Source organism: Rhinichthys klamathensis, unplaced genomic scaffold (genome assembly GCF_029890125.1).
Source record: "Rhinichthys klamathensis goyatoka isolate OS25496 unplaced genomic scaffold, OSU_Roscu_1.1 h1tg000907l_1, whole genome shotgun sequence".
Taxonomy (NCBI): Eukaryota; Metazoa; Chordata; class Actinopteri; order Cypriniformes; family Leuciscidae; genus Rhinichthys; species Rhinichthys klamathensis.
In genome coordinates, this window is record NW_026607253.1 from 349,899 (window position 1) to 376,742 (window position 26,844).

A 26,844-nucleotide genomic window follows, 5' to 3' on the forward strand; every position below is an offset into this window, starting at 1 on the left:
CTGCACATTTTACAACGGATTGTTTTGTGAATTATCTGCTTTTAAAAAAATATATATTTTATTTAAAGATGGCATTGCCAACCTCGGTTGGTAAGTAAAACAATTTTTTAATCTCACAGAAAGACGTTCCAAATCCATTTGTCCTTTGTGTCAGAAGCCATGTGAACACTTGGAGTACATCAGAAATAGAATGAGGCATCAAAGGTCCCCTGACATGAAATTTTCATTTTTTGAGGTTTTTTAACATTAATATGAGTTCCCCTAGCCTGTATATGGTCCCCCAGTGGCTAGAAATTTAAATCTGTGTGTAAACTGAGCTTTCTCTGCCTTTGAGAAAATGAAAGCTCAGACGAGCTGATCTTGAATCTCCTCTGTATGACGTCATACGGAGGACAGGTAACCTCCCTTTTCTCTGCTTTGCCCGCCCAGGGAATTTGGCTCGCCCATGAAATGAGCTAGGAAGTACGAACGCACCAGCGTGATTTGAGTTTTTCCTCGAGAGATATCATGGCTAGCAAACGAGTGAAGCATGGCAGTTGATCAGTGTTCGGATGTACAAATGAACACAAAAGTATTTTTTAGTTCCTTCATCCAAGCCTCTGAAGAAACAATGGGTTAATTTTATTTTCTCTGGAAATGCGCCGACACAACTTCCCAAAGTTGTGTATGGTCCAAACATTTCACCGACGACTGTTTCCTCAACTTGGGCCAATACAGAGCTGGCCTCGATGAACGTCTGAAAATAAATCGATCGAGCTACCAAGCAACAATTTCCGATGTGTAGCGTTAGCCTAATTGTTCAAGTTCAGACAGGTAATCTTTCTCTCAAAATCGTTCAATACTGTTTATGCATCAAGTTAAGCCAGTGACTAAAATATCAACTTTACATCGTTTCTTTTAGTAGGATGAAAATCTTATTTAAATTGTGAACAAATTATATACAGAATGCGATCAAAGAACAATCTTTCCACACAGCGCGAGTTTATCAGGACAACTCGTTATGAAATCAATGATGCACGTTACACTGCACAACAAAGCTCTTACTGTATGTACATCATCGTGTTTGCATTGGTGAAAGCATTAGAGAGAGTGCAGAAACTGCGTTGCAATGATAAGATCTTCATTCTCGCGATCAACAGACTGTCATCTGCTTGCTCAATGCTCCTCACGGCAACATTTTATGTGATGGGAATAGATCTAAATACTTTAAAAACTTCTCACGATTCGTTAATCTCGTTAGCTGTAATAGTAAAAAGTTTGTTCATTTTTTTTTTTTTTTTTTTAGGTTCACTGTTAACGCTAAGCGAACCAGGATTAAAAGCCCCGATATACTCTCTGTGAAGTTTTTCGCTTACTGTTAAAATGAAGTTTGAAATACGTGACCAGCGGTATACTGTAAATAAAGCGCTATATAAATGAAGATGACTACTGTTAGCGAACATCTGACGCCACCCACATTGCTGAGAGTGGCTTTTAGGTAAATATGTGCTGTGCTTTCCTCTCAATAACAAAATCAACAACTAAATTGTGAAAACGGCAAGCATTCTTTTTATAAAGCATAAGAAAAGCATCTGATCATAGCAACGTGGATATGTTTGCGCAAGCTCTGCAATTCGGCACTCAGTCACATCATGTTTATTTATATAGTACTTAATACAATAGATTGCTTAATTAAGCAGCTTTACTATATTAAACATGAAAAACAGTGTCAGTGTCTCGTTTCATCAGAAGTCAAACTTAATTTTCTACTATAAAGTGGCTCTCCATGTTTTTACTTGCGGCCGTCTGACCTCAACGGACTCATGTGGAGAAATTAACTGGAAAAGATTTCGGGATGAAAGAAGGTAGAGCCTCAGCACACACCTACCCATTATGTATCTCTGAGGACCAATGGTAGTACAAAGGTGTTTACCAGCCGTAGAGAACTTTTCTGGAAAGTTCGCTTTGGCAAGCTGTTTTGAACTCCCAAAACAAACATTAAACAAAGGTCGTTTTGGTCGAAATGACGTCACATCAGTATATCAGGGCCGTAAATGTATAGTTTTCTTTTTTGGTCTGGGCCAAAAGAATCGAACTACAAGTGTGATCATCACACTCTTACTCTTTAAAGGGTATTTACCAAACTCGGACATCTTTCAGTTGTCTGGTCTTGTGATAAGTCTTGATAAGACTGAGGTTTGTTTTTCCCAATTCCCAGGTAACTTTTTTTTTTTGCCCTGAGATAATCTGTACTGTCTGTGTTTGTCAATGCAGCTTCAGGTGACGGATGTCTTGTGCCAGCCGCTCAGTTCAGCCAGGGTGCTAGTGGAGTCCGCCAGTGCTGTGTCCTCAAAATCTGCCATCCTGAGTCAGGCACAATTCACCCTCAGAGAGTATGTGCATTGTAGATCATGGATATTGCTTGTTCTAGAGTTACAAAATACCAAAATGTTAGTAGTTGATACCAGTGAAATTTCTGGTATTGATACCTATACCAGTGATTGGCCATACAATTTTGAAACCACAGCAAAAACTAATATGCATTGAACGTACTTAAGTTAAAGAATTGGTGTACTTAAATTGCCATAATTTACTCACCATCATGCCGTTCCAAATCAATAAGACTTTCGTTCATCTTCAGAACTTAATCAAGATACTTTTAATATTCTCTCATCATTTTTGCCAATTTATTGAAAGTCTGTGCAGGTAAGCTTTGAAAAGTACATCAATGCATTGTAAAGTAATCGATATGAATCAAGAGGTTTAATCAAATTCTTCTGAAGAGACACAATCCTTTATATGATGAACAGAAGTAATTTTGGATTTTATTCCCATATAAACAGTGATCAACGCACATACATAGAGCTCATAAAACATTGTCAATGACAGCTCAGACGTGCGTGCTTGACCTACAAGAACCAATGAGGTTTGTTCTTGTGCGTCAAGAAAGCACGGTTGGTCTTTGTGTTTATACTATATTTTAAACTATCTATTTAAATATATAGTGTGCACAGTGCTTGCATATTTTAGATTTGCTGAGTAAGTTACCTGAAAAACAAGAACATTTGCAATGGGGGTAAAAAGTAAACAATACATTGATTTGGTACAACTGTTGAAGGACTGCTATTCTTATATTTCGTTTTATATTTTAGTATTAGTATGGTTACAAAATACCAGTATAATTTTTTGTAAAATATTTCACAATTGTGGATAAGTAATGCAATAATTAGCCTGACGCCTATTTTTTTTTTAATTTTGAATGTTTTAAAAGTCTTTTCTCTGTTTCACAGTGGGGTTTTTGAGCTGAATTTCATGGCCAGCCAACCAGCGAGTGGCTACTATCAGTTCTCTGTTGTCATTGATGGTGACAGCCGATTTGTTGCCAACCATGTTGAGGTACTTAACTGAATCTTTGACACGTACTAGCGGGGACAAAGTTGAGTTGTTTGTATCTGTTTAGCTTATGTGTCTTGTCATGAGTACTCATAATTAACACATTCGGTCAAAGAGTTGACCTCAGCGTTTAAGACTTAATTGTTGCAATGAACTGTGATTCATTTCCTTATTCACTCAACATTCACGTTTAATTGGTCAAGCGAGCATTCATTCACGTTGTAGCTATGCAAAGAATAATTGCTCTGACTGTTCAGTGTACAATTATAAGGTCAAGAGCATGTCACATTTGCTGTGGAGATTTTCAGAATTCATAGGCCTCTTTTACTGAACAAAGTAAAAAAAAAAAAGACACAATTACTGTAATTGCTGTATTTTTCCTTTCTCCCAGCACATTCGCATTTACGAATGTCGATTTTAATGTATTACTATAATTTCTTAGTCATTTTAAAGCCTAAGATTGAAACTTGTTTGATTTACTTTCTCAGCTCAAAGTAAAGGTCTCTACCCGGGTTGCAATCAACAACATGGATTTGTCTGTGGTGGACAAGGACCAGAGCATTGGCCCCAAAACCACAAGGCAAGATTAGCATTTATCAAGCTCCATTTCTTTTATTTTAATTTTATTGTAAAACTGTGCCAACATATATGCCAAATTCTGTGCTTCAGAGTGGAATATTCAACTAAAGCCAAAGCATCTTTTATGGCGGACAGCCATCAAAACTTTGTCATGATGTTCCAGTTGGTTGATGAGACCACAGGAGTGGAACTCACCCCTCACCAGGTGATTATTACAACCAAAATTATTATTATTTTTTGAGCTTGTATTTACATCATAAAGCATAAATTGTGCCCTATTGTGTAGTCTTTCTATTTTTTTGCCTTCATTATTATGATAATTGCGGCACAAGCATTTTCGTCCATTGCATGTCAATTTTAGAGTGCACAAATAAATACCAAGGTCAGTCTTAAAAAGAATATGTATGGTTCATATTTCAAAGAATTTTATGCCAATTTGTTTTATTTGAATTCCTATTTGAATATTTTTCTGATTAATTAGGCACATTCTCCCAACTAATTCTGAGAAATTAACGGTTTAAATTGTATAATATGTATCAAGGTATTTGTTTTAACTTAGAATCTATTTAGAATTACTTTAAAGTAAAATGTCCTCCTGATGTGTTACAGTAATTTGGAGGAAAATATGCTTATTTGTCATGAAAATAGTCACAGTGCAAAATATCTTAACATTCCTTAAAGCTGCTGTAGGTAACTTTTGAAAAAATGTATTTGCTAAAACTGTCATTATGTCCTGACAGTAGAATATGAGACAGATAATCTGTGTAAAAATCAAGCTCCTCTGGCTCCTCCTAGTGGTCCTATTGCCATTTGCAAGAAATACACGCTCCCGGTCAGAAACAACCAATCAGAGCCAGGAGGAATGTCTTAGAAGTGTCAATCACGCCCGTGTACGCGCTGATCACACCCCTCTCTTGCACAGCGCGAGCGCGTACCGTCGTTCAAACTCAAGATTGCCGGCGTCCTGCAGCTGTGCTTATGACGGAGAAACAACCTAAACTGCCAATTCTCGAGTGACACCTGCTCATAAAACAAAGAGGTAAAAGGAAAAAGACTGATGACGATAAACAAGCGAAAAAGAAAGAATTACACAGAGCCCATTGACTCGGTGTCAAAACTCTAGCCGCATAACGTAGATAAAATGTCACGCACTCTGCTAAGCAACAATTGAAACCTGCTAATTCACTGGCTTGTCATGTTGCTGAAATAATGTACTAGCACACCTTATCTAGCATTATATATCGCTAGAATAATTACTTACATACTCTAACGTTAGTTACCGTTATCTTACTAGCTATTTATAACTTATAGAAAGAGTGCAACGATAAAGTTACATGTAGGCTATTGCAAAATACATAATGATTTGAGGACCAAGTTTGTAGTCAAAGTATGGGCAGGCCATAGTCAATGTAAAGCATATTATTGACGTTTAGTCCCTATTAGTAAATGTGCCATATAACTTTTTATCCGCTGTTATCAGTGGCCCTGTTTACTAGCCTGCGCGTTCACGACAGGCTCCGCTGTGGAGGACGAGCTGTAGAGGGAGGGCTGTAGCGCAGCAGAGAGCAAGGGGGTGAGACCTGTAAGTTGTGCTTGTTCAAATTTTCAGGCTAAGTCAACGTTTTCTCAACTCCCTACTGCAGCTTTAAAGCTGCAGTCCGTAGCTTTTTTTGGGTTAAAAATGATCCAAAATACATTTTTGAAAAAATACATAACCAGCCAGTGTTCAAAACTATCTGCTTGCCTTAGCTCGATTCAAAACGGTAAGCTTGTAATAATGTTTTTAATTCCAGTAGTACTGGTGGATTTCCGCGGGAGATTCGAGCATGTCTTTGCGTCATTACGTCACATCTGTACACATAAAGGAGTCTCGGCTAGTAGGCTATATTGCGTGTGAGGATGTTGGAGGTGGAGATGTATAGCCTTTTCTCACAGCACTTGATATAATTAAACTAGGGCTGTCAATCGATTAAAATTTTTAATCTAATTAATTACATACTCTGTAATTAATTAATCTAAATTAATCGCATACACAATCTTACAATGTTTACATGGTACAATTTCTGGTAAGCTACGTTTTTATTATTATTGCTTGACACAAATTTCACGATTTCAATTTAATTTAATTCTTGTGATTTGATGCAATATTGACTCATTTGGATAAATATTAGGTACACAAGATAGGCATTCATTTTTCTCAAGAAAAAAAAAATCTCACCCAATGCTGTAAAAATACAGAGAGCCATATCAGCTGGTAGTATTTAAGGTTAAAAATAGCTCAAATTAAATATAATGCGTGTTTATTACAGATAACTTTGATATAAGTAAAAATATAATACATATGTAATATAGTAGTAGGCTACATAAATTTAGAAAACTACTCTCTATAGCTCTTTTTTATAGCCAACTATAACGTGCTATATGGTCATGAAATGGCTTTCCTGAGGTAACTTAGGCTAAATGTTATGTGACATAATTGTTCTCCAGCTGTTTTATTGACCTCTTTTCGCGGTTGAAAAACACTGATTGATCGAGGAATATACATTTCGGTAAGTTTTAGGCTGCCCTACTGTATCTTTCAACATTGGTCATTCGTGTTTATTTACTATTAGCTAGAGATGATCGGTTCACGTGCCGCTATCGGGATCTGTCATGTCACATTTACAAGCGCCAAAACGGTATTTATTGTTTGATTTTCGTAATAAAATTGACAGAATCTGAGAGCTGAGATTTTTTTAATATCATAAGTAACGTGCTCTGTCTTGTCTGTTTCCGTGTCCTCTCTTTGGTGCGCGATTTTTCTGTGCGTGAGAAAATGTTTGTGTGACGTGAGAGCGCGTGAAAAGTTACAACACACACACACACAAGCGCGCTTTCTCTCAGACACACACTCCTGGATGCTTTGCATTGATGTGGTACTTTAGAGTTGACGAACTCCGTTTGTTATAAGTAAATGTTCCAAACAATGATCCAAGCAGCGCGTTCTTGTCTCCCTCCTTTTTACACGAATGGTGGCTACGGCTAGAACGGCTCCGCAAAGGTCAAAACGGAATGGATTAATCTGCGTTATTTTTTTTAACGCGTTATTTCTTCTCAGATTAATTAATCGAAATGAACGCGTTATTTTGACAGCCCTAAATTAAACTTATCAATTTGATGGCGGATCCAGAAAGGTTCAAACGACAATCACCAGTGACAACTGCAGATTCACCCGCTGTAAAATGCAAAAGACTTCGTTCGGAGTGAAAAAAAGAGACTGCAACCGGCCCACGCGAAAACAAGGATACATATCGGAAGGACATTACATGTAGTCACGCAATGCTGACGTTGTTAACATTAACAATTTGAGAACAAAGTATAATTTTCACGGTTTTACGTGATATAAGCGATTGTTAGATTTAATTAGCGCGATTTACTGCAATGTCAGAACCAGAACAAAAGTGGATGTTACTTACTTGTTCAGATTACATTTTCCGGTAAAAATTATTATGTTGGTCATATTTCCAAAAAGAATAATCTGTGATTCTGAATGACAGTATCCACACCGCGCGGTGACTGGCAGCTGCACACTCTCCTCAAACATTGTGTTCATCCGCGCTGTGCCATGTCGAAGTACATAATTGTCGAAGTTGATAATTCCGCGAATAACTGCAATTGCAGATTTCGAGCAGAGATGCCGACAAAGAGGAAAAACTGCGGACTGCAGCTTTAAAAACACTTTTTTAAATGCAAAGTATAATTTCTTGAAATGTAAGAAATGACATAAATATGTTAAAGTTTTCAGAGAAAACCAGTAATGTTAAATCAGGGTTGCCAGCTTTTCAAGCTCTGTCTCAAGACAACACAAAATAAAAGGGCACAGCCCAATTTCTCTTGAACCTCAAAGGAACTTGTATTCATAGAACTGAATTTGAGCTGTTTATCGCATCAGATGCTGACAGAGTGCTTTACCGTTTAATGGAAATCGCTTGCCCCAGCGTATATAACATATTACAATTCTGTGCAGGTGTGTACATACCTGCTTCCCATGCGTGGTAAAAATAAACTGTGCGCAGCCGATAACGTGGAGGGAAGCTCTTTTGAGTACCAACATTTTTGGGGACACGTTTATTTACTGGAGTAGGATTTTTCTAGCCTGGTTCTACCAGACTCTCGTACGTACATTTCATTTGTACAGAGAGTCTGGCCTCGCTCCATTGAGAAACGTTTACTTCCTTGTAGGCGGGTTCTCTGTTAAAGTTCAAAACTATTGGATCTGCCCAGAGTCACTCAGGATCTGCCATAGCCAATCGCTAACGTGTGGTCGTGACGTATGTCATGCGCCGAAACCGGCTGGAAACAAGTCCGAATTCCATATTCATAAATCTAAATATCTAAATGCTAAACCTCTCTTTCTTATATTTGTGAAAGAATTTTAAAAATACCTCTTTTCAGTTAAGTTGTCTGAGAACAAAAAAAGCCTTAAAAACATGATCTGTTTGTAATTATTTTCCTTTTTTCAGTGTCGTGTAATTCTCTTAACTTGTTAATGTTTATTTTATATTATCCCCCTACTGTTTTATTTTTTTTTTAATTTTTTTTAATTTTTTTTTTTTATTATGTTTTCTGTTATTACTTGTGTATTGTTTTAAGCAATAAAAAAACAGGTCCGAATGATCAGAGGATTATGTTTAGAATAAGATGTCTGTCAACGAGAGCTGCATGTTTTGTTCATCGAATTTAAGAGTTCAAGGAACAATTCTAAATTCTAAATGTATATTTGACACTAAGGACAGTGATGTATTCAGTCAACTGTCGAAGCTGGGTGTAATCATTAACAATACGCCGCTGCGGTCGTTTCGGATCTGCCGCAAATGCTGTACAGTGATCATCGTGCACGCCGAGCTGCCCAGCACGAACTCCTAACCTTTCTGCCTCCCTCACTTGGTCCTCCATTAGTGCAACAAGAGGAGACGACAACAACTATCGGCTTTGCATCCCTATCGTTCGCCTTAGCTAACTCATTCACCACTAGCGGAGTGAGCTGGAAAATTAAACTTTTCCCGAACCCCGTGGGGAGGAGGGCCACAACATCATGGCCACCAACAACACTTAGCAAACATTGATCTTGCTCCGGCTTTAACTTCTGTATATTCGGCAGTTTTGCAACAACGGACCGAATAGCTTTTCTCACGTCTTTCTCCGCTGCCGTTACTGAACTCCAACTTAAACTGACGCGCTACATCAACGTCATCGTTCTCAGCCACTCCCTCTGTTCGCTGATTGGTCCTACAAAAAATTGATTTCTGGAAACCTAAGAATACACAGCAGTCCCAGACGTAGTACTGAAGGAAAATGAAATTGAGCGGAAGTGCGTAGGAGGGCGGAGCCAGGCTAGGATTTTTCTACATCTCTGGTAAGATACCAATCATGATGATAAGTGTGTTCGTTAATTATTAGGGGTGCAAGTGTGGATCCGTATGGACCAGCCCCATGGTTCGGCACGCATGTGATTAGCGGATTAACTGCTAAAATGAACCATCATAGAGTGAAATTTTATCATTTGGACGTGTTTTGTCTTGCCAATTTACACTTTCAAACGATTTTTTAAACTCGAAAGTAGAGGACAAAATCGTGACTCGCGCTCTGTTATCGGTGCACAGCCTCACACACCCGAAGCACGCAGAGAGAGAGGATAAGTGTGCTGTGTAAAGTGTTCCCTTGAGAACCAGACCAAAAAAGTTATGTGCACCCCTGATTATGTGCATATTTCCATTTTGAAAGTTTGCCATAACCCTGTAACTGAACAAAGTATAAGCATAACTTTCAAAATGTGCATGTAAGCGTTAGGGCTGGGACAAAATATCGATAGGGCGATATACTGTTGTTCTTTGTGATACGATAATCGATACGCTGGCGCCAAATATCGATATTTTAATGAATAAAATAAGGCGCTCTAAATAGATTTCTCTGCTCCCAGCGTCGCTACTTCATGACTCCTCGAGGTGGCGCTCTACGCATGAATGAGGGAAACGTGAACATAAGAAGCCTAAGAAAAATAGGATTTAAATCGGATGTCGGCCAGCAGTGCGAGTAAAATAATTTGTTGCCCCAGCCAAGTTTAAGTTCAATAACTGGACAAACTTTGATGAAGAGCGTCAAAGATGTCCATTTACAACATGTTTTGGAAGCGTTGATCATTGTAGCCAATAGCGCGTGAACATAATGGCCAATCAGAGGTGTTTAAGAAACCGCTCAATAGCACTCAAAATGCTTGGGGGAAATGCTGGTATCGTCACATTTTTTAAATTTTAAAATACCCAAGTCGGTACCTTTGACACAACACTATACCCAGGTTTATTTTAAGGAAGCTGATAAACACTGAGATCTTCCCAGGTTTATAAGAGTTTGGTAAATTTAGAAATGTACCAGGTTTATATAAAACAAGTCGATAAGCAGTTACATGTGTCAGTTTACACACAAAGAAAAGTTTAAAAAGTATAAAATGTTTAGTTTACTTAATGTTAAAATTGTATCGTGAGGTACCCTGTGATTCCCACCCCTAGTATGCGTGTAAAACAGATGGAGCTCGACAGAGAAATGACCGCAATCATTTTTATTAAAATATGTACAGTATTTTCATGCACCATAAAATGTATGCAAGAAATTATATTTTATAACAGTAACTGTAATGAGAGTCCTTTACATTTAGTCCCTATAAAAACAATAAGTGACATGTTACTTTCTTCAGAGGACTAAATGTGTTCTTAAAGAACATTCTGTCTCTCCATACAAAAATATATATAATATATATATATATTTAATAAAATGATCAGTAAGAGTTCTAACTGGCTGGTAATATTAACAAGCTAGTTAATGGGCGTATATGGCAGTTAATAAGGTCAGTTTCTTAAAAAGTGCATCTAGTACAACATTAGGCTGAAGTATTTTGTAAAATGAATTGTTGGATCTGTAACCTCAAAATAGGAGTCATTGATTCAGTCCGTGTTATCAAAATCTCACTCAGCCAGGCAAGCAAATTTGGCAACCCTGGTTAAATTCACTATTCAAAAATATTTGATTAAACTGATTCAAGTCATTGTTCTCAGACCTTTGTGAGGTTACACAACCAGAAGACAGGTCAGGAGGTTGTGTTTGTGGCTGAACCTGACAGTAAGAACTTGTATAAGTTTGAGCTGGACACAGCTGAGAGAAAGACAGAGTTTGACTCCATCTCTGGCACCTACGCTCTTTACCTGATGGTGGGAGATGCTACGCTGGACAACCCCATTTTGTGGAATGTGGTAAGGCAGTTCTTTTTACTGGAGAATGCTGGGATCTTGAAGTAAACTTTTGTAGGTTTCTTATGTATGTCTTTTTTTCTGACATGTTTGGAAATTAAGCTGTTGAACTGTTACAAAAGACATGAATTCAGTCTTTGAAATGACTTTAAATTCTTTTCAAAGGGTGATGTCGTGCTGAAGTTTTTGGATGAAGAGGCACCTTCAGCAATTCAGGCTAAAACTTTGTACACACCCAAACCGGAAATCCAGGTAAGCACTCCAGTGACCGGCACAGCATCACAATAAATGTTGTGCCTCTAGGGCTTGGCGATATATTGGATGTCTATGATTTAGAATCGTTTTTTTGATTATGTAATATATCCATGATGTAGCTTGGTTTTTATAATGATTGCAATGCACTGTATATTTCTGCGTGTCATGAGTTTTGCAATGTTTGTCTAATGGTTTGTCTAGTGTTAATATTAAAGTTGTAAAAAGTGCTTCGGTACTGAAAAAAAATGCCAAGATACCAGCCTTTCTTCTGTACCAATTCATTTTGGTACCTGCTTGATAGGTGGCTGTTTCAAACTCACCTGTGCGCGCTTTGTAAATAGAATCCTTTGATGCTCTTCACAATGCATTTTTGAATCTTTGAGATTTGTAGCCAATCACAGACATGTCTGTTGAGTGGATGAGTGCAATGGCCAGTCAGACGTGTCAGCGCAAGCTCACTGTTCTACACGCTTGCAAACTCTCATTATAACTAACACGTATTAACAAGAGATTTATTATGCAGCATAGACAGCTTTTGTTTTTATTATAACAGGACTCACAAGAGGGCTCAGTTCACTCTGAACTGAAATGATTGACAGCTTCAGTGATTTATAAACTGAGCAATCACCTTCTGTATATATAACACATTCACATTTTGAGTTGAACATTTTTCTTCATGCTGCTAAGTACACACTGTAAAGATGTGGGATTAAATCCGAAATTGCGATGACCATACGGACAAAAGGACAAAAATGTATTATGTCAAAATAGGTCTGTGCATTAAGTCTTGGAGTGTAAATGCAAATCTGCCACTTGTTCTGTTGTGTAACGTTTCTTTGTTATTAATTTTATTAATGATTACTTGCCCTTTTTTAAAGCAATGTTTACTCACTGTAACTATGCAGTTTTCAACCCTCTTTGTTGAAAAGACAGTGTCTGTAATATGTGTAAAAACATTAATCATAGGGTTAACGAGCCTGCTTTATCGTCGCTATTTTTAATGCGTTTTAATGCTTAATGCGTTATTGTTACATAGATATCCCTAAATTTAACAGAAGACCTTTTTTTTCACACACACAAAAAGTTGCAGTCTGACGTGTTTTTCCGCAACCTTTTGATTTGACAGGATATAATCGGCCCTGACCATCGGCTGATACATCGATGCATCCCTATTATTTATTGGTGTGTTTATACAGTTTTACCCATTAGTAAGAAGGGTATGCAGTTGCAGTTCATAGAGGTTTCCTCTCAATACACTCTACATTGCCATCTTCGTGGACATTGAACATGTGAACTCATTTGAACAAAAGGCACAAGATGCTATTAGGAACATATTCAAGTTATGGTGGATAACGGTTTTGCTTAAGTCACCTTAAATGCTGCTGTCATTAAAGAAAAGAGGAACATACCAAATAATAAAAAAAATCTGTTATCCATGTACATTTTTATTAGTAATTTAATTGAGTAATTAAGCATGGATACATTTTGTGTGCAATGCAAAATAGAAGCATTCTCATTCGTAAGAAAATATTGCTGTTTTTTTTTTTTTTTATTGCTGTTTTTTTTTTTTTTTTTTTGCATTACACTTTGTCCTTAGATTAAATATTTTGAATTTAATTGATCATAATGTTTGGTTGAAATGATGGTTCCTCAAAGAATATCAGAGCACATATACATAAATATTGAGATGTATATCGAAAGGCTAAACAAATTCACTGTGTATTTTTTAAACTATCACTGAGTCCTGTCTGTCACCTCACTCTTGTTTTTTTTTTTTTCATTAATTTTATTGTTTCTACAGCATCTGTTCAGAGAGCCAGAGAAGAAGCCACCCACATTTGTATCCAATGCATTTACTGCCTTGGTCCTCTCTCCATTTCTGCTCCTGCTCATACTGGTAAGGACCTTCTGACCCATTATTATGAGTACATCTAAAATGGACTTGCCATTAAAATAAATGTAAATTAATGTTGTGATATGTCACATTTCCATGTATTCAGTATATCATTCTGCTACTCTGTCTGTCATGTTCATTTTTTTTTCTCTATCTCCTATTCAGTGGTTTAAACTTGGAGCCAATATCTCAAACTTCACTCTGTCACCCAGCACTATTCTCTTCCACATAGGCCATGCAGGTAAGTTGGCTGACTTTTACTATATAGCACTCGGCAGTACTTATGTGTGATCAATAGAGTCAACAGAGTGCAGCAGTAGGGTTCAGAAAGTACAAATCTCATTTTCTTCATAGAGAAATATCATTTTCTTTTTACATTGACATAGGTCAATGTTTGTTTTTTCCTTCAGGACCCAAATTTTAAATTGGACATGAGGTCAAGATCTAGCACCGTGCAAAAGCAGTTTAGCGTACAAATATAAACGAAAATTTCCTCAGTCAAATATTGTAATTGGGGCAATTAATTGATTTTAAACATAACTAATTCCAGTGACTGCGGTGAATAGTGCTGCTGGCAACAAGGGAAAGACCTTGTGACAGCCTGGAGAGACAGCTGACAGGAGGAAAGAGACCCCAATGGGGCTGGTAAGGGTTAGCTACCCTTGTCGGCAGTATCCAGCTCCGTGTTTACTGGATGCTGGAGACACCCGCCCAAGGCTTCTGAGAAATTAAAGAGAAAAATACCCCTAGAGTCTGCGAGAGCGGGGGCGGAAGATGACTCAATGTTGGACAACATGGTTAACGACTTAGGAATGGAAACAGATATGAGTATGGAGAGTAAGACTAGTTCAAGATCTGCAGTTAGTAAAGTCATTGAACTCCAAGTTTGTGTCTGTGGCTGGAGCAAGGCGACAACGGTCAGGGGTTTGAAGGTTCATCAAGGGAAAATGAAATGCTTGAGGGAGAAGGGACAAGGGCCTCGCATTGATCAGTACTTCTTACGGAGTCAGTCAAGTCAGTCGAATGAAATCCAGCGTCAGGAAGCAAACCACAGCTCGCAGGATATCAGCACCCCTGTCATTGACGAAAGGAGGGCTTGCACAGTTAGTGATGAACATATTCATACTTGTGAACCCGGTCAGGCTAACCAGTATAAGAGAGAAAAGACCCTCAACGGGCATAGGCCTGGAGTTAGATGGCCAAGAGCTTGTGAGAAAACTGCATGGGACACGGTAAACACAGATCTATGCTTTGCATTGGAAAGATTAACTGGTACAGTTGAAAAGCTGGATAAATTTGGGGACATTTACGCATGGAAGTGAGAGGTTTGGTGTGGAAAAAAGGAAGGAAAAAGTACAAACTACTCCTGGAATGTCTAGACGGCAGCAGAAAATTGAAGGGTTAGTTAGAGAAAGGAGACAGCTGAGGAAGCAATGGAAAAGAGCAGAACAAAGTCAGGAGGAGGGACTCAATCTCTTACAAAGGGCCATAAAAGATAAGCTGGCAACATTACGCAGAGCTGAGCGCCTACGGAAACGCTACAAAAAGAAGGAACGTGCGAGGGCTAATTTCTATAAAGACCCATTCAAATTCGTAAAGAAGTTATTCACCAGTGAGAAGAATGGCACTTTAAAAACATCTAGGATTGAGCTAGAGAGATATTTGGAGGACATGCATACAGATGCAAAAAGGCATGAGCCTATGTCAATTCCATCAGACATACCACCTATCAACCCACCAGAATACCAAATGGAGGTCTGTGCACCTAAGTGGAAAGAGGTAGAGCAGGCTGTGAGAAAGGCAAGGGCTTCATCATCTCCAGGGCCTAATGGAGTTCCGTACAGAGTGTACAAGAGTGCTTCAGGAGTTCTGCGAATTCTGTGGAAATTGATAAAAGTGGCATGGGAAAAACAGGTTGTACCTAGAGCATGGTGCAGAGCAGGTGGAGTCTTTATACCTAAAGAAAAAGATGCTACAAGCATCAGTCAGTTTCGTCCTATTTCACTATTAAACGTTGAGGGTAAGATTTTCTTCAGCATTATTGCCCAGAGATTGTCCACCTACCTGTTAAAGAATGGCTTCATTGACACCTCAGTTCAAAAAGCGGGCATTCCAGGGTTCTCAGGATGCTTAGAACACATCAATGTTATCTGGCAACGAATTCAGTCAGCTAAAAAGGAGAGGAAGGAGCTCCATGTGACATTCCTGGATTTGGCTAATGCATATGGTTCAGTGCCACATGAGCTTCTTTGGGCAGCATTTGATTTTTTCAGAGTACCAATGTCAATAACAAATTTAGTGAAAGCCTATTTTGGAGATTTGCAATTCAGTTTCTCAACTCCAAAATTCAGCACTGCATGGCAATGCCTAGAGTTTGGAATAATCGCAGGATGCACCATTTCTCCACTGGCTTTTACCATGGCAATGGAAGTAATCATTAGGGCATCAAGATGGGTAGTAGGAGGAGAGCGCTTGGCTTCTGGGATGCGACTACCACCAATCAGAGCATACATGGATGACATGACAACCATGACTACAACAGTAGCCTGCACTAATCGGTTATTGGGGAAGTTAACAGATAATATTGAATGGGCACGAATGCAATTTAAGCCCTCTAAATCAAGGAGCATCTCGATAGTTAAAGGAAAGGTAGTAGATAAAACATTCTTCATTAATGGTGAGGCAATACCAACAGTTTCTGAGAAGCCAGTGAAGAGTCTTGGGAGATGGTACGATGGGGATCTAAAGGACACAGTTCGGGTGGGAGAAGTTAGACGACAAGCAGTGGAAGGGTTGAAGAGCATAAACAGCTGTGCTCTACCTGGCAAACTAAAACTCTGGTGCTTTCAGTTTGGTCTACTGCCGAGGTTGCTGTGGCCACTGACCGTGTACGACGTTTCTTTGACAACAGTGGATAAGCGGGAAGCGTTGATAAGTTCATACATCAGGAAATGGTTGGGAGTTCCACGCTGCCTGAGCAGAGTAGGACTTTATAGTAAAGGAATATTGCAGCTGCCAGTCTCTGCTTTAACCGAGGAGTTTAAGTGTGCCAAGGTCAGACGGGAAATGACCTTAGTAGAGTCACGCGACAAATGTGTAAGGGAGCAGCCCCTGTGTTAAAAACTGGTAGAAAGTGGTCAGCAAAGAAATCTGTAGTAGAGGCAAAGGCTGCCCTTCAAATTGGGGATATCGAGGGACAGGTACAGCATGGAAGAGGGGGTTTTGGGCTCAGTTTAGCTCCTCCTAAATGGCACAAGGTAGGCCCAGCTCAAAGGAGAAAGCTGGTAGTCAACGAGGTGTGAAAGCAGGAGGAGAGGATGAGGTGTATAAAGGCCATTTCCCAGGCCAAGCAGGGAGAGTGGATGAGATGGGAGAGTGTGGAACAACGCAAGATGGGCTGGCAAGACCTTTGGTCAATGGAAGAGAGTAGGATCAGTTTCCTTATTAGGTCAACATATGATGTTCTCCCATCACCGCAGAACCTAAACCTCCTGTACGGGTAGGAGAGGATCCCTCTTGTCCTTTGTGTTTATCACCTGCCACATTAAGGCACATTTTGACAGGATGTAAGGTCGCTCTTAGCCAAGGTCGGTTTACTTGGCGCCAGGACCAAGTACTGCGATGTTTGGCTTTAGCATTGGAAGGCAAGCGTAGTATGACCAATAAGTTGCCGCCTGTTCTAGCAAAACATTACACGCAGAAGACAATATTCCTCCGCCCAGGCGAGCAACCACCAAGAAAAGGTGTTAACACCAATTCTCGCCCAGGACAACTGGAAGCTGCTAGGGACTGGAAGATGCTGGCTGATCTTGATCAACGGCTTATTTTTCCACCTGAGATTGCCACCACTAACCTACGACCAGATATTGTTTTGTGGTCTGGATCAGCACGCATTGTTCAACTGATAGAGTTAACAGTGCCATGGGAGGATGCGGTAGATGAGGCATATGAGAGGAAGAAACTGCGGTATGCTCATCTGGCCACTGAAGCAGAACAGCGAGGATGGAGAGTCCAGGTTTACCCAGTGGAAGTGGGTTGTCGAGGTTTTGTGGCACACTCTACAACCCGGTTCCTCAGAGACGTCGGATTCAGCGGCCAAGTGTTGCGTCGCACAGTAAAGAACTTATCTGAAGCAGCAGAAAGGAGCAGCAACTGGCTGTGGTTGAGACGGAAAGATTCTAGCTGGCTGTGTACAGGCCGCCACGCTACGGTTTCGTAGAATTCTTGAAAACTTGAAGAGTCTGTTGGTTTACGTTCCTGTGGATATTGCGTGAATGACGGGTAGTTGGGCAGATATTGTGTTTTGCGGTAGGTGGTATGCCATACGGAACCATTGCCACTGAAACTGCATATTAACGCACCAGTGGGGCTCGACAGCCTTAGTCAAACGGGTTGGCGCGTATGGTTGGGTTGCGGAGAGATTGTGGTTAGGTCTCAGCAGCAGGAGGGATGTAGAGGTCAGTAAGCTGGGCTGAGTTGAGTGGGGGACGGAGGGGGGTGACTGGGACGCCAGAGTCACTGTCGAGCCCTCTTGAGGTGTCGTGGGCTAGTCGACGAAACACTGAGGACGGAAGGTGCCCACTTGAAGACCCTAGAGATGTCCCCTACTCGGCTCAATCCAGACGGTTGTCGTGCTGGTCCTGTAGTTGCAGCCGTCGCGTGTGCTGACGCGCCAAGTACACTGCAGTCGTTAACGACGGACAGAAGGGGAGTCACACCACCATATGAAAAGAAGCGTAAATGGATGGAGAAGCATAGTTTACTGTAAAGCTACGTCTTAGTTTTGCTTATCTTGGCGAAAGCCGAGTACAAGTCAGCATGAAGTTTTAACATCTACTCTCGTGTAATGGAAATCAACAGGTTTCAGTGATTAATCATGTTGAAACTTATAACCATATTTACACATTAATCTCTAAGTGAATTTATAACGCATGTAATGTGACATGCTTCTGAGAGAAAATTTAATATTCTGGTAATTTCTTCTTCTCTTCACTTGCAGCTATGTTGGGTCTGATGTATGTGTACTGGACCCATTTGGACATGTTCCAGACTCTGAAGTATCTGGCTATTATAGGCAGCCTCACATTCCTGGCTGGGAACCGCATGCTGGCACAGAAAGCTGTGAAAAGGTACAGTATCCATCCATATTTTAAACCTTTTCAAAAACACATTTGTCCATTATCTTTCAAACTGATGTTGTCTCTACTGTCCTTTTATCAGCACCATTAGAGTAAAGTTTTGCGGATTCTTAAAGTACCACTGCCTTGAAATGCACAGCGTTATTCAATGTGTAGACATTTTTTGCGCTCTCAAACAAGAAGTCAGGGTGGGACAAATTGAGTAGCTTATCCCCCTTTATTTAAATATATTAAAAGAAAACCGAACAGAAACTGCTTTCTCTCAATATTGCATTTACACTTGCATGGTGACAAGTGTATGTAAATGCAGCATAAAATGAAGAAATATTTACCTACGTGCATTTTTTCACAAAAAATATTTAATTGCATCAAAAATACCAAAAGTGACTTTGGTAACACTTTGCAATAAGGTTTCGTTTGTTAACATTAATTAATTACTTTAGTTTACATGAACTAAGAATGAACAATATTTCTATAGCATTTATTAATCTTTGTTCATTTCAACATCTACTAATACATTATTAAAACCAAAAGTTGTGTTTTTTAACATTAGTTCATGCACTGTGAACTAACATGAACAAACAATGAACAACTTGATATTAACTAACATTAACAAAGTTTATAAAAACTGCAACAAAAGTATTGCTCATTGTTAGCTCATGTTAGTTACATTAACTAATTAACACCTTATTGTAAAATGTTAGAGACGTCTGTGAACAAATGAACCGGTTAGGAACTTGAAGCTAGTCTTTAGGAACCTTAAAGGCCAAATTGAATTTAGATTTAAAGTCATTGTGATATTAACAGTGTTCATTAATTATATATTGCGATTCGCGAACAATATCATTATGAATATATCAAAAATATTTGATATAGGGCCCAGCCTTCTTTCTGACGCAGTAAAAGGCAGCTTCTAATTGTACTACTTGACAATTGAGAGGCTTTGATTCAGTTCAGCAAAATGTTCAGAGTGAAGACACCCAAGTGCAGAGAGACTGCCCCTGCGTGTCTTCACTCTGAACATTTTGCTGAACCTGTGGATGTGTCGCTGTCTCTGTAGTGTGTGCTTGGTTCACTCAGAAGTTTCCTCTCCTCATTTTCTGTCTTTTGGGACTAGATTAATTTCACAAATTTAGAATCTACCTCCATGAGTATGACCTGCTAATTAACAGTCGTTCACTTTCAATTAATCTGTAGTGCCTTCAGAGAGACCATAGGGAGAACGTAAGTGCCCATTCAGTGATTAGTTTTAAGCGTTTAGTGTTTTATTTTTTTCTAGGCACAATTCTGTACAGCAGGAATGCCTTTTAAGAAGGGTTTGACTTCTGCTTGTCTAGAGTTTCATCTCTTTCCCAAAGGGACATTCATACAATCAGCAATTAAGACCAAAGCGTCCTAAAGTCATTAACTATCAATGAGAGTCTGTGATTTCTGCTGGCATTAGGAGACAGTTGATGCAACAGAGTTGAGAAAAGTTCTACTGATGTCAGGGAAGCTCATCCATCTGTAGTCAAGTTTAGGTGTCTTATGTTTATTGGCAATAATGTCATTCGTTGGTAGGTTTTCAAAAGTTATGGCCAGTCACACAGCCCCCCAATAATATTGAGGCATGTAGATTAGCATTAGAAACGCCTAAGAGCAACTAGCAGTACAGTGACCTGGTAATTCAGCGTTAAAGGCATTGTATGTGTGATGGGGCATTAAGAGCCTTTCACACCAAGCACAATAACCATAAAGTTGTAATAATCGTTCCAATTCTTTGAGAATAGGGAAATCCACACCACAGCTAAAATGATAAAGAAACAAAGGAACAATGTCGTTGGAATCACTTTCAGAGTACTTCTTCTTTTCAGCTGTTGAACCATAAAAACTTTGACAGTTAATCAGAATCCACCCGGCTTTAAATAGCTCGAACATTTAAAGCAGCAGGTGACATAACGGCAGCGTACATTTATGATAACGTTATCATCTGTTGGTATGGATTCTAATATAGTTATCATTCTTGGTGTGAACAGACCTTAAGTCTCTGTGTTTGTTTCTTTAACCCTTCTGCGTTTTTCCATTCCTTCTCTTTCTTTACCCTTCCTTTAGGATCGCTGCAGAACAAAGTAGTAGGTTGGCAAAGTATAGGAGTCTGCGGTAAATGCCTGTATGTTATGCAAAACGAAATGCCAGTCTTCAGGCTGAAGTAAGGCTTGCTGTTGCCACCTGTGCATCCCATAATATTGCATCAACCTAATTTCCATGCCAACACCTACTGCATGGCTATGTCAGTGTGTTTGTGAAGTGAAGCTCACAACCTCCTCTGAAACATAATCGCCATTTGTGACTGTCAAGCCATATTTTTCATGTCATGCTATTTATTGATCAGATTGTTGTGATCACTTGTTTTTGTGTATACGCTTGTTTCACTCCATTAGCGTCTGCAGTGACGGACTACTAAACTACGGTTCAGGCCCTGTATGATAAATTGCTTGATCTGAGATTTGATATGTATTTAGTTCCAAAGTCTTTTTGTCACTGTGAAAGTTACTCGGTTGCGGAATTGCCTGATTAAAGTTCTGCTTGAGCAACTACTCTGTGAACTCCAAGGAGCGAATTCACTAAACTATTGTTTTCAGTGCAAACATGAATCGTTCTACACTGTAAAACCTAACAGTCAAAAATACCAAATGAAATGGGTTGATTTGCTTAAAATATTACTTAAAGTTCATTGTAAAGGAGAGTAAATGTTCAAATTAATTGTTATTTTATGTGGGGGGTTTTTGGGTGATCTGTTAGTATTTAATGTTCTGTAATGTTGAAATTTTAAAGGGTTTCTGTTTTAGGGGTTACCATTCCCCTGAAGAGTAAAGATTTCATGGAAATTAGATCAATGATTGGCCAAATTCTATTACAAAGCAATGGCTGTGCACACTTTAGCACAGTGACAGTCTCTTTGCTAATTACTGTAGTACATTCAAGTGTGCTTGTGCTATTGCTAACTAACATTTAACCGTAAACAATTTAATTTAAATATCCAGATTTGAATGGTTTAATGCAATTTAATTAAGTTTTATACAGGAATTATAGTTTAATTTAATTTTATGTGGACTCAAATGGAACAAGTTTACAGTATTTGTAAACATTAGTTTTTAAATTTAAATGGTTGAAGGCAATTGTTTTCCTCAAATGGTTTGTGTTCCTACTGGTTGAGTTTTACAGTGTATGGAAATAAGGGGCATCATAGAATATTCTGGATTCACAAATGGCAGCAACATTAGTGCGAGGGTTCTCAACTGTTGTTACTTTGAACATGACAGCACAAACATTTCTTTATCGTACAGAAGTAACAACAGTTGAGAACCCTCGCACTAATGTTGCTGCCATTTGTGAATCCAGAATATTCTATGATGCCCCTTATTTCCATACACTGTAAAACTCAACCAGTACTACGTATCAGCCTTTAACATCAACAACAAAAATATATATGGAGTGTTTTCTCCATCTTTTTAAAAGTTCATAAGTCTATTTATTTAGCACAATTATATGCTTGGATTCATTATTAGCATTTAGCATGTGATGCTGTACACTTTCAGTAAAGTATGCTAGATCGGAGTAGCCTGCTGCATCATTCTCAACCTTACACGGAACTGGTCTGTAAAATGAGGAATTGCATTGCAAAAATTATAATTTGAAGGTTTTTGAATCAGGTTCTGCATTATAGACGAGATGCAAGCTAATAAATAATTCTCAATGCATGAAATTTATTCTCCCCCTCCTAAAGTTGTTTTGAATACTGAGTAGATTGGTCATGATTTCATGGCCATGATAAAAGTTGTGCAATATTGCTCCATTTAAAATAATTTTCTTTTACAGTGCTTGCAATGCAGCACTATATTGACATTTTCCAAACTTTGTTTAGAGTTTGAACATTTGAATTTAGCATTTGAAATACAAACCAACAGATGGTGTCATCTTGATATTTGCATACAGCGTAGTGGTCTTTTCCTGCATCTGTTTAACTTTATTCAAGGCAGTGTGATTGACAGCAGGAAGATTTAATGGCATTGCAGAATATGAAGAACCAAAGTTTAAAACCTAAGCTCACCTTAAACTTCAATGTTTTGTTGCCTTGCAAGCACTACTATTCCTTCAAGAAGTACAAATCTAGTTTTAATCAGAACTTAATATTCTCTCTTTCAGACTCGAAAGAAAATGATGCTGGCAAAATCAAGAGAAGACGACCGTGGATGCTTCATATTCATTTTTCTTTTACTTTAAGAAATTTGGGAACAGAATTATTGGTGGTGGTTTAAAAGAGAAACGAAGGTGTAGGCCGAAATGTTCTGAAATTGACAAAAATGAGAAACATGTTTGTTTTTGTTTTATCCTGAAAACAAAGCACTGTAAGATGAATGATACTTTGAGGATATATGATGATTGTTGCTTGTACATTGAGTCTTGTTTGGTGTTAATACAAATGAAAACTTGTGATGTTCTGTTGTTTTCTCTTTTTATTTTGGGTTCATTTTGTTTGTTTTTGAATACAAATTCCTGTCCTCAGATTTTTGTAATGAATAGTGAAGCATGTTCCTGTTGGGAGCAAGAGGTTTTCTTTGTCATCAAGCGAACTGAATTGTCGAATCATTCTCCCAGTAATCACCACACAGAAGGCTAACGTGTGTTAGTTAAGTGTTTTTTAAAATAAATAAAACCATTAAAACACATGTGCTTATTTAGTGGGGGTTTTTTTTTCTGGAGTCAATTTTTAGAGAGCAATGTGACGGATATAATGCTGATATCTGCTACCACAAAAGTCATTCTTTACTATTCTAAATGTAGAACATACTAATTTAGGCAATCAAAAGTATGAAATGGAAGTTTGGGGAAGGGATTATTTGGTGAATCAAAAGAAGTGTGTATTCAGACTCTTGAGTGTGCTGGAATTGCTGTGGATGGCAACTGCTGGTGAGATATGGGAATTCGTTCGGTGCAACTCTCACAGTACATGGGTGTTTTTAGCGGCTAGCTGTTGAGTGTACATTGAGGTGCATTATGGGATTGAATGAGTGCTGAAATGTGCACTATGATTTCAAACACCGCTACAAATGACTGTCCCTTCAAATAGCACATAATATAGGGGGGTATAGGGGGCGATTTCGGACCACAGCCCTATATGGTGCTCTCTCCATGGCATCACTTTAGGAGGATGGCCCCTGTTGCTCTAATTGGTGGTACTATTGTTGCGTTCAATTGCACCTGGGAAACACATTTTTTCAAGTCACCTTTATTTATATAGTGCTTTATACAATACAGATTGTTTCAAAGCAGCTTTACAATGATGACAGGAAAATGATTCAATGATGCAAACAGAGTTCAATTCGACTGCAAAGCAGCTCTAAAAATAAAAGTGTCATTGTTCAGCTGAAGTCAGTTCAGTGTTGATTCAGTTCCGTTGTAAAGATCATCAATTATTAAACTAGTTCATTTCATCTACAAGGCAGTTCTGGAGAAAACCGTGATGTTATCATCCAGCTCAGTTTAGATCTCACCCTATATTGTCAGTGCACTCAAATCTATAATATTATTGAATATTAACTTGGGATGCACGATATATCTGCCTCCGTATCGGTATCGGCCAATGTTTAGTCATTTTTAAAGTTATCGTTATCGGCCTGATAAGAAATATGGCCGATATATTAAAGCTGATAAATAATGGATTATTTCCTTCAGCTGAGACACTTCAGATACACACTGTTCTCCATGATGGTTTTAAATTGCTTGAAATATGATTAAAATCACACAAGGAAAATACAGTTAAATGCAACATGTGCAGCAAAAGTCTGTCAAATAGGCTTAATTTTAGATGTTTCTTTTTCAAAAACATTGATGCATTATTAATAATAACTAGCACTTTTATATTTCTCATTTATTTTCATTAACAATATGATATAATTAAAATCTTTTCATTATTATCCGGACGGAGGCTATTCCAATTAATTTATCCATAGCACATGCATTGTGATTCTTTATATGCAAGTAATGTTGTCCAGTGACTTATTTGCATTGTTTAGGCATTCTTTTATTCATTTGTAAGGCTATAGATTTTATTTGATAAAGTTGACCATAGGAGTCTAAAATTTATTTTAAAACTTACACTGGTTCAAACTACTGTACTGTATATGTTTGTTGAAATGCTTGGGACATGGCTTTTAATGGTGAGACTTTTGTTTTTGTAATCTGGCTCTCAAAAAAATTATATAAAAATTTAGATTTATTGACCAATATATCAGTTATCGGCTTTCAGATGTAAAGAATTATCGTATCGGCCAACATGTATATATCGGTGCATCTCTAAGACGTTCGATGTTACGACATGTCACGCACGTGTCAAGTCAAAAACATAACATGGAAAAAGCCTAAACAAAACAAAATAATTGTATTTTTTTGGGCACACGTCTCATTCTCTATCTTCTGATTACTGCTGCAACAGTACGTTTCGATGGAAAAAAAGTGTGTTAAATTTGATTTATTAATCAAGTTATACAAAAAAAAAATGTATGTAACTTCAACATCATGCTCTCTTAGAAAAAAATGTTCAGTGGGGTTCAATATATAACGTTAGTGTTCTTGGCTCAATTTTAAATAACATTTTATGCCAAATTGGAGAGAAATGTTCAATTATTTCAAACCATTACGAGCTGGTTAATTTATAAAATTAATTTCAATTAAAAATTAATTAAAACATGTCCACAAAGCCCATAAAATGGGAACCCCTAAAAGGTTCTATATATGAAACTGACAGAACCCTTAATAAGAGTGTGGTTTGGAATTAAATTATTTTTAAGTGAACCAATTATGTAGTCTCAAAATTAATTTAGATAGTTCCCTGACAGCGTTAATTCATGAAATGTCACATCACCGTACTAGCTAGCAAACAAATTGTTAGCAAACAACAGAACTTGTCTCCTTCATGCTTAATACTGAGTACAGTCTAAACAAAAGCTCCACTCTTCACTAAAATGTTAAGTAAAACGTATTTGAAATAGTTTTAAACCACAACATAATTAAACGTAACAATATTTCTCCGTAAAGTCTTCCTCTTTTCTCATCTTGCTCAAAATCACATAAAATAATATTTCATTTCAACATTCTCTCCTCATTAAGTCTCATACAAAGCATCCTGGGAAGTGGGAACTACAGTAATATCAGCAAAAAGAGAACTTGAATGGTTTATTAAATTAAATGATGTGGTTTTCACCCAACATAATTTAATCTAGTAGTAGCTTGCACATTAAGGACCACATTGATCGAAAGTAAAGAAATCAAGTTGGGAGAGAAACACAATTTTGTTGTGTAGATAAATAATATTGAGTAAACTGGACAATCTGTTCTCATTTTTTAATTCATCTGGCAGTTATTTCCCATTTAAAACCATGATGCAGACATGCATAGTCCAAATTTAGAAAGTTCTGGGGCCTCATATATAAAATGTTGCTTAGATCATTTCTCATATGTGCGTAGCCTACGTGTGATTCAGAGAATGAAAGTTTACAAACGTGCGTAGTCTCTCTTCCAGAAGTGACATTTATAAATCGCAAATGATCTTGAAATTGTGCACAGCTGAATGGTTTCAGATCTCCGCCTTGTAAACGCCCTCGTATTAATGTCATGAACATATAGCCTAAAGATCACCAATCAATGTCCAAATGCTTTACTTGAGATTTGCTTAGACTTCCAAATACCTGTAGGCCTACTCTGCCACAAGAAAGAGTGCATACGTCTGCTTAGACCCTGACGTGGCACTAAGCACTTTTCCATGTCAAAGACCGTTTTTTATAAATATGAATGTTGGTGTGGATTATAGCTCAGAGTCTAGATCAAATCTATGTATGCATGTTTTATAAATGAGGCCCCTGGTGTTCAAACAGGACATTTTTTAGAAACGTGCTCATGCATTGGAAATCACAGTACACAATTCCGTTTCAATGATTACAGGTTTTCCAACTTGCGTCAATGATCACAGCTGTATTCACTTTTGTTGCATTGAGTTTTTACTTGTATTTTCAATATAGGCTGCGTCCGAAATTGCATACTCTCTGAGGAGGTACTTATTTTGAGTAAGTAAATTCATGACCGCTCATGTGACCTACCAGAGTCAGTTGCATCACTTCACTGCCATTCACAAATCCTCTCATCCTCATGGGATGGCAAAGTGTCCATCGTATGCTCACTTTAGAATCTCACCATACTGTTTATTTGGCAAGAGATCCTAATGTAGGATTTTTCATCAGTGTTAGGAGAGGCTTAGGGAACGTTCAATTATACCACTATACAACATATG

The 26,844-nt window shown here is 38.1% G+C and overlaps 1 protein-coding gene across 2 annotated transcripts in view; it reads left to right on the top strand.

Moving 5' to 3' along the window:
- The window catches only part of rpn2 (ribophorin II), a 42,059-nt gene extending 18,832 nt beyond the window's left edge, over positions 1 to 23,227 (top strand). Inside the window, exons 8-18 of one of the 2 annotated variants that reach the window (XM_056244085.1) lie at positions 2,254 to 2,372; positions 3,270 to 3,375; positions 3,861 to 3,952; positions 4,042 to 4,156; positions 11,040 to 11,234; positions 11,397 to 11,483; positions 13,288 to 13,383; positions 13,546 to 13,621; positions 18,380 to 18,509; positions 20,610 to 20,706; positions 22,704 to 23,227. In XM_056244085.1, coding sequence (XP_056100060.1) covers positions 2,254 to 2,372; positions 3,270 to 3,375; positions 3,861 to 3,952; positions 4,042 to 4,156; positions 11,040 to 11,234; positions 11,397 to 11,483; positions 13,288 to 13,383; positions 13,546 to 13,621; positions 18,380 to 18,509; positions 20,610 to 20,661 — 1,068 coding nt within the window. In that variant the 3' untranslated portion in view covers positions 20,662 to 20,706; positions 22,704 to 23,227. The remainder of the gene's footprint in view (positions 1 to 2,253; positions 2,373 to 3,269; positions 3,376 to 3,860; positions 3,953 to 4,041; positions 4,157 to 11,039; positions 11,235 to 11,396; positions 11,484 to 13,287; positions 13,384 to 13,545; positions 13,622 to 18,379; positions 18,510 to 20,609; positions 20,707 to 22,703) is intronic. The other variant, XM_056244086.1, reaches the window with a different exon arrangement.
- Positions 23,228 to 26,844: the final 3,617 nt, after the last annotated feature.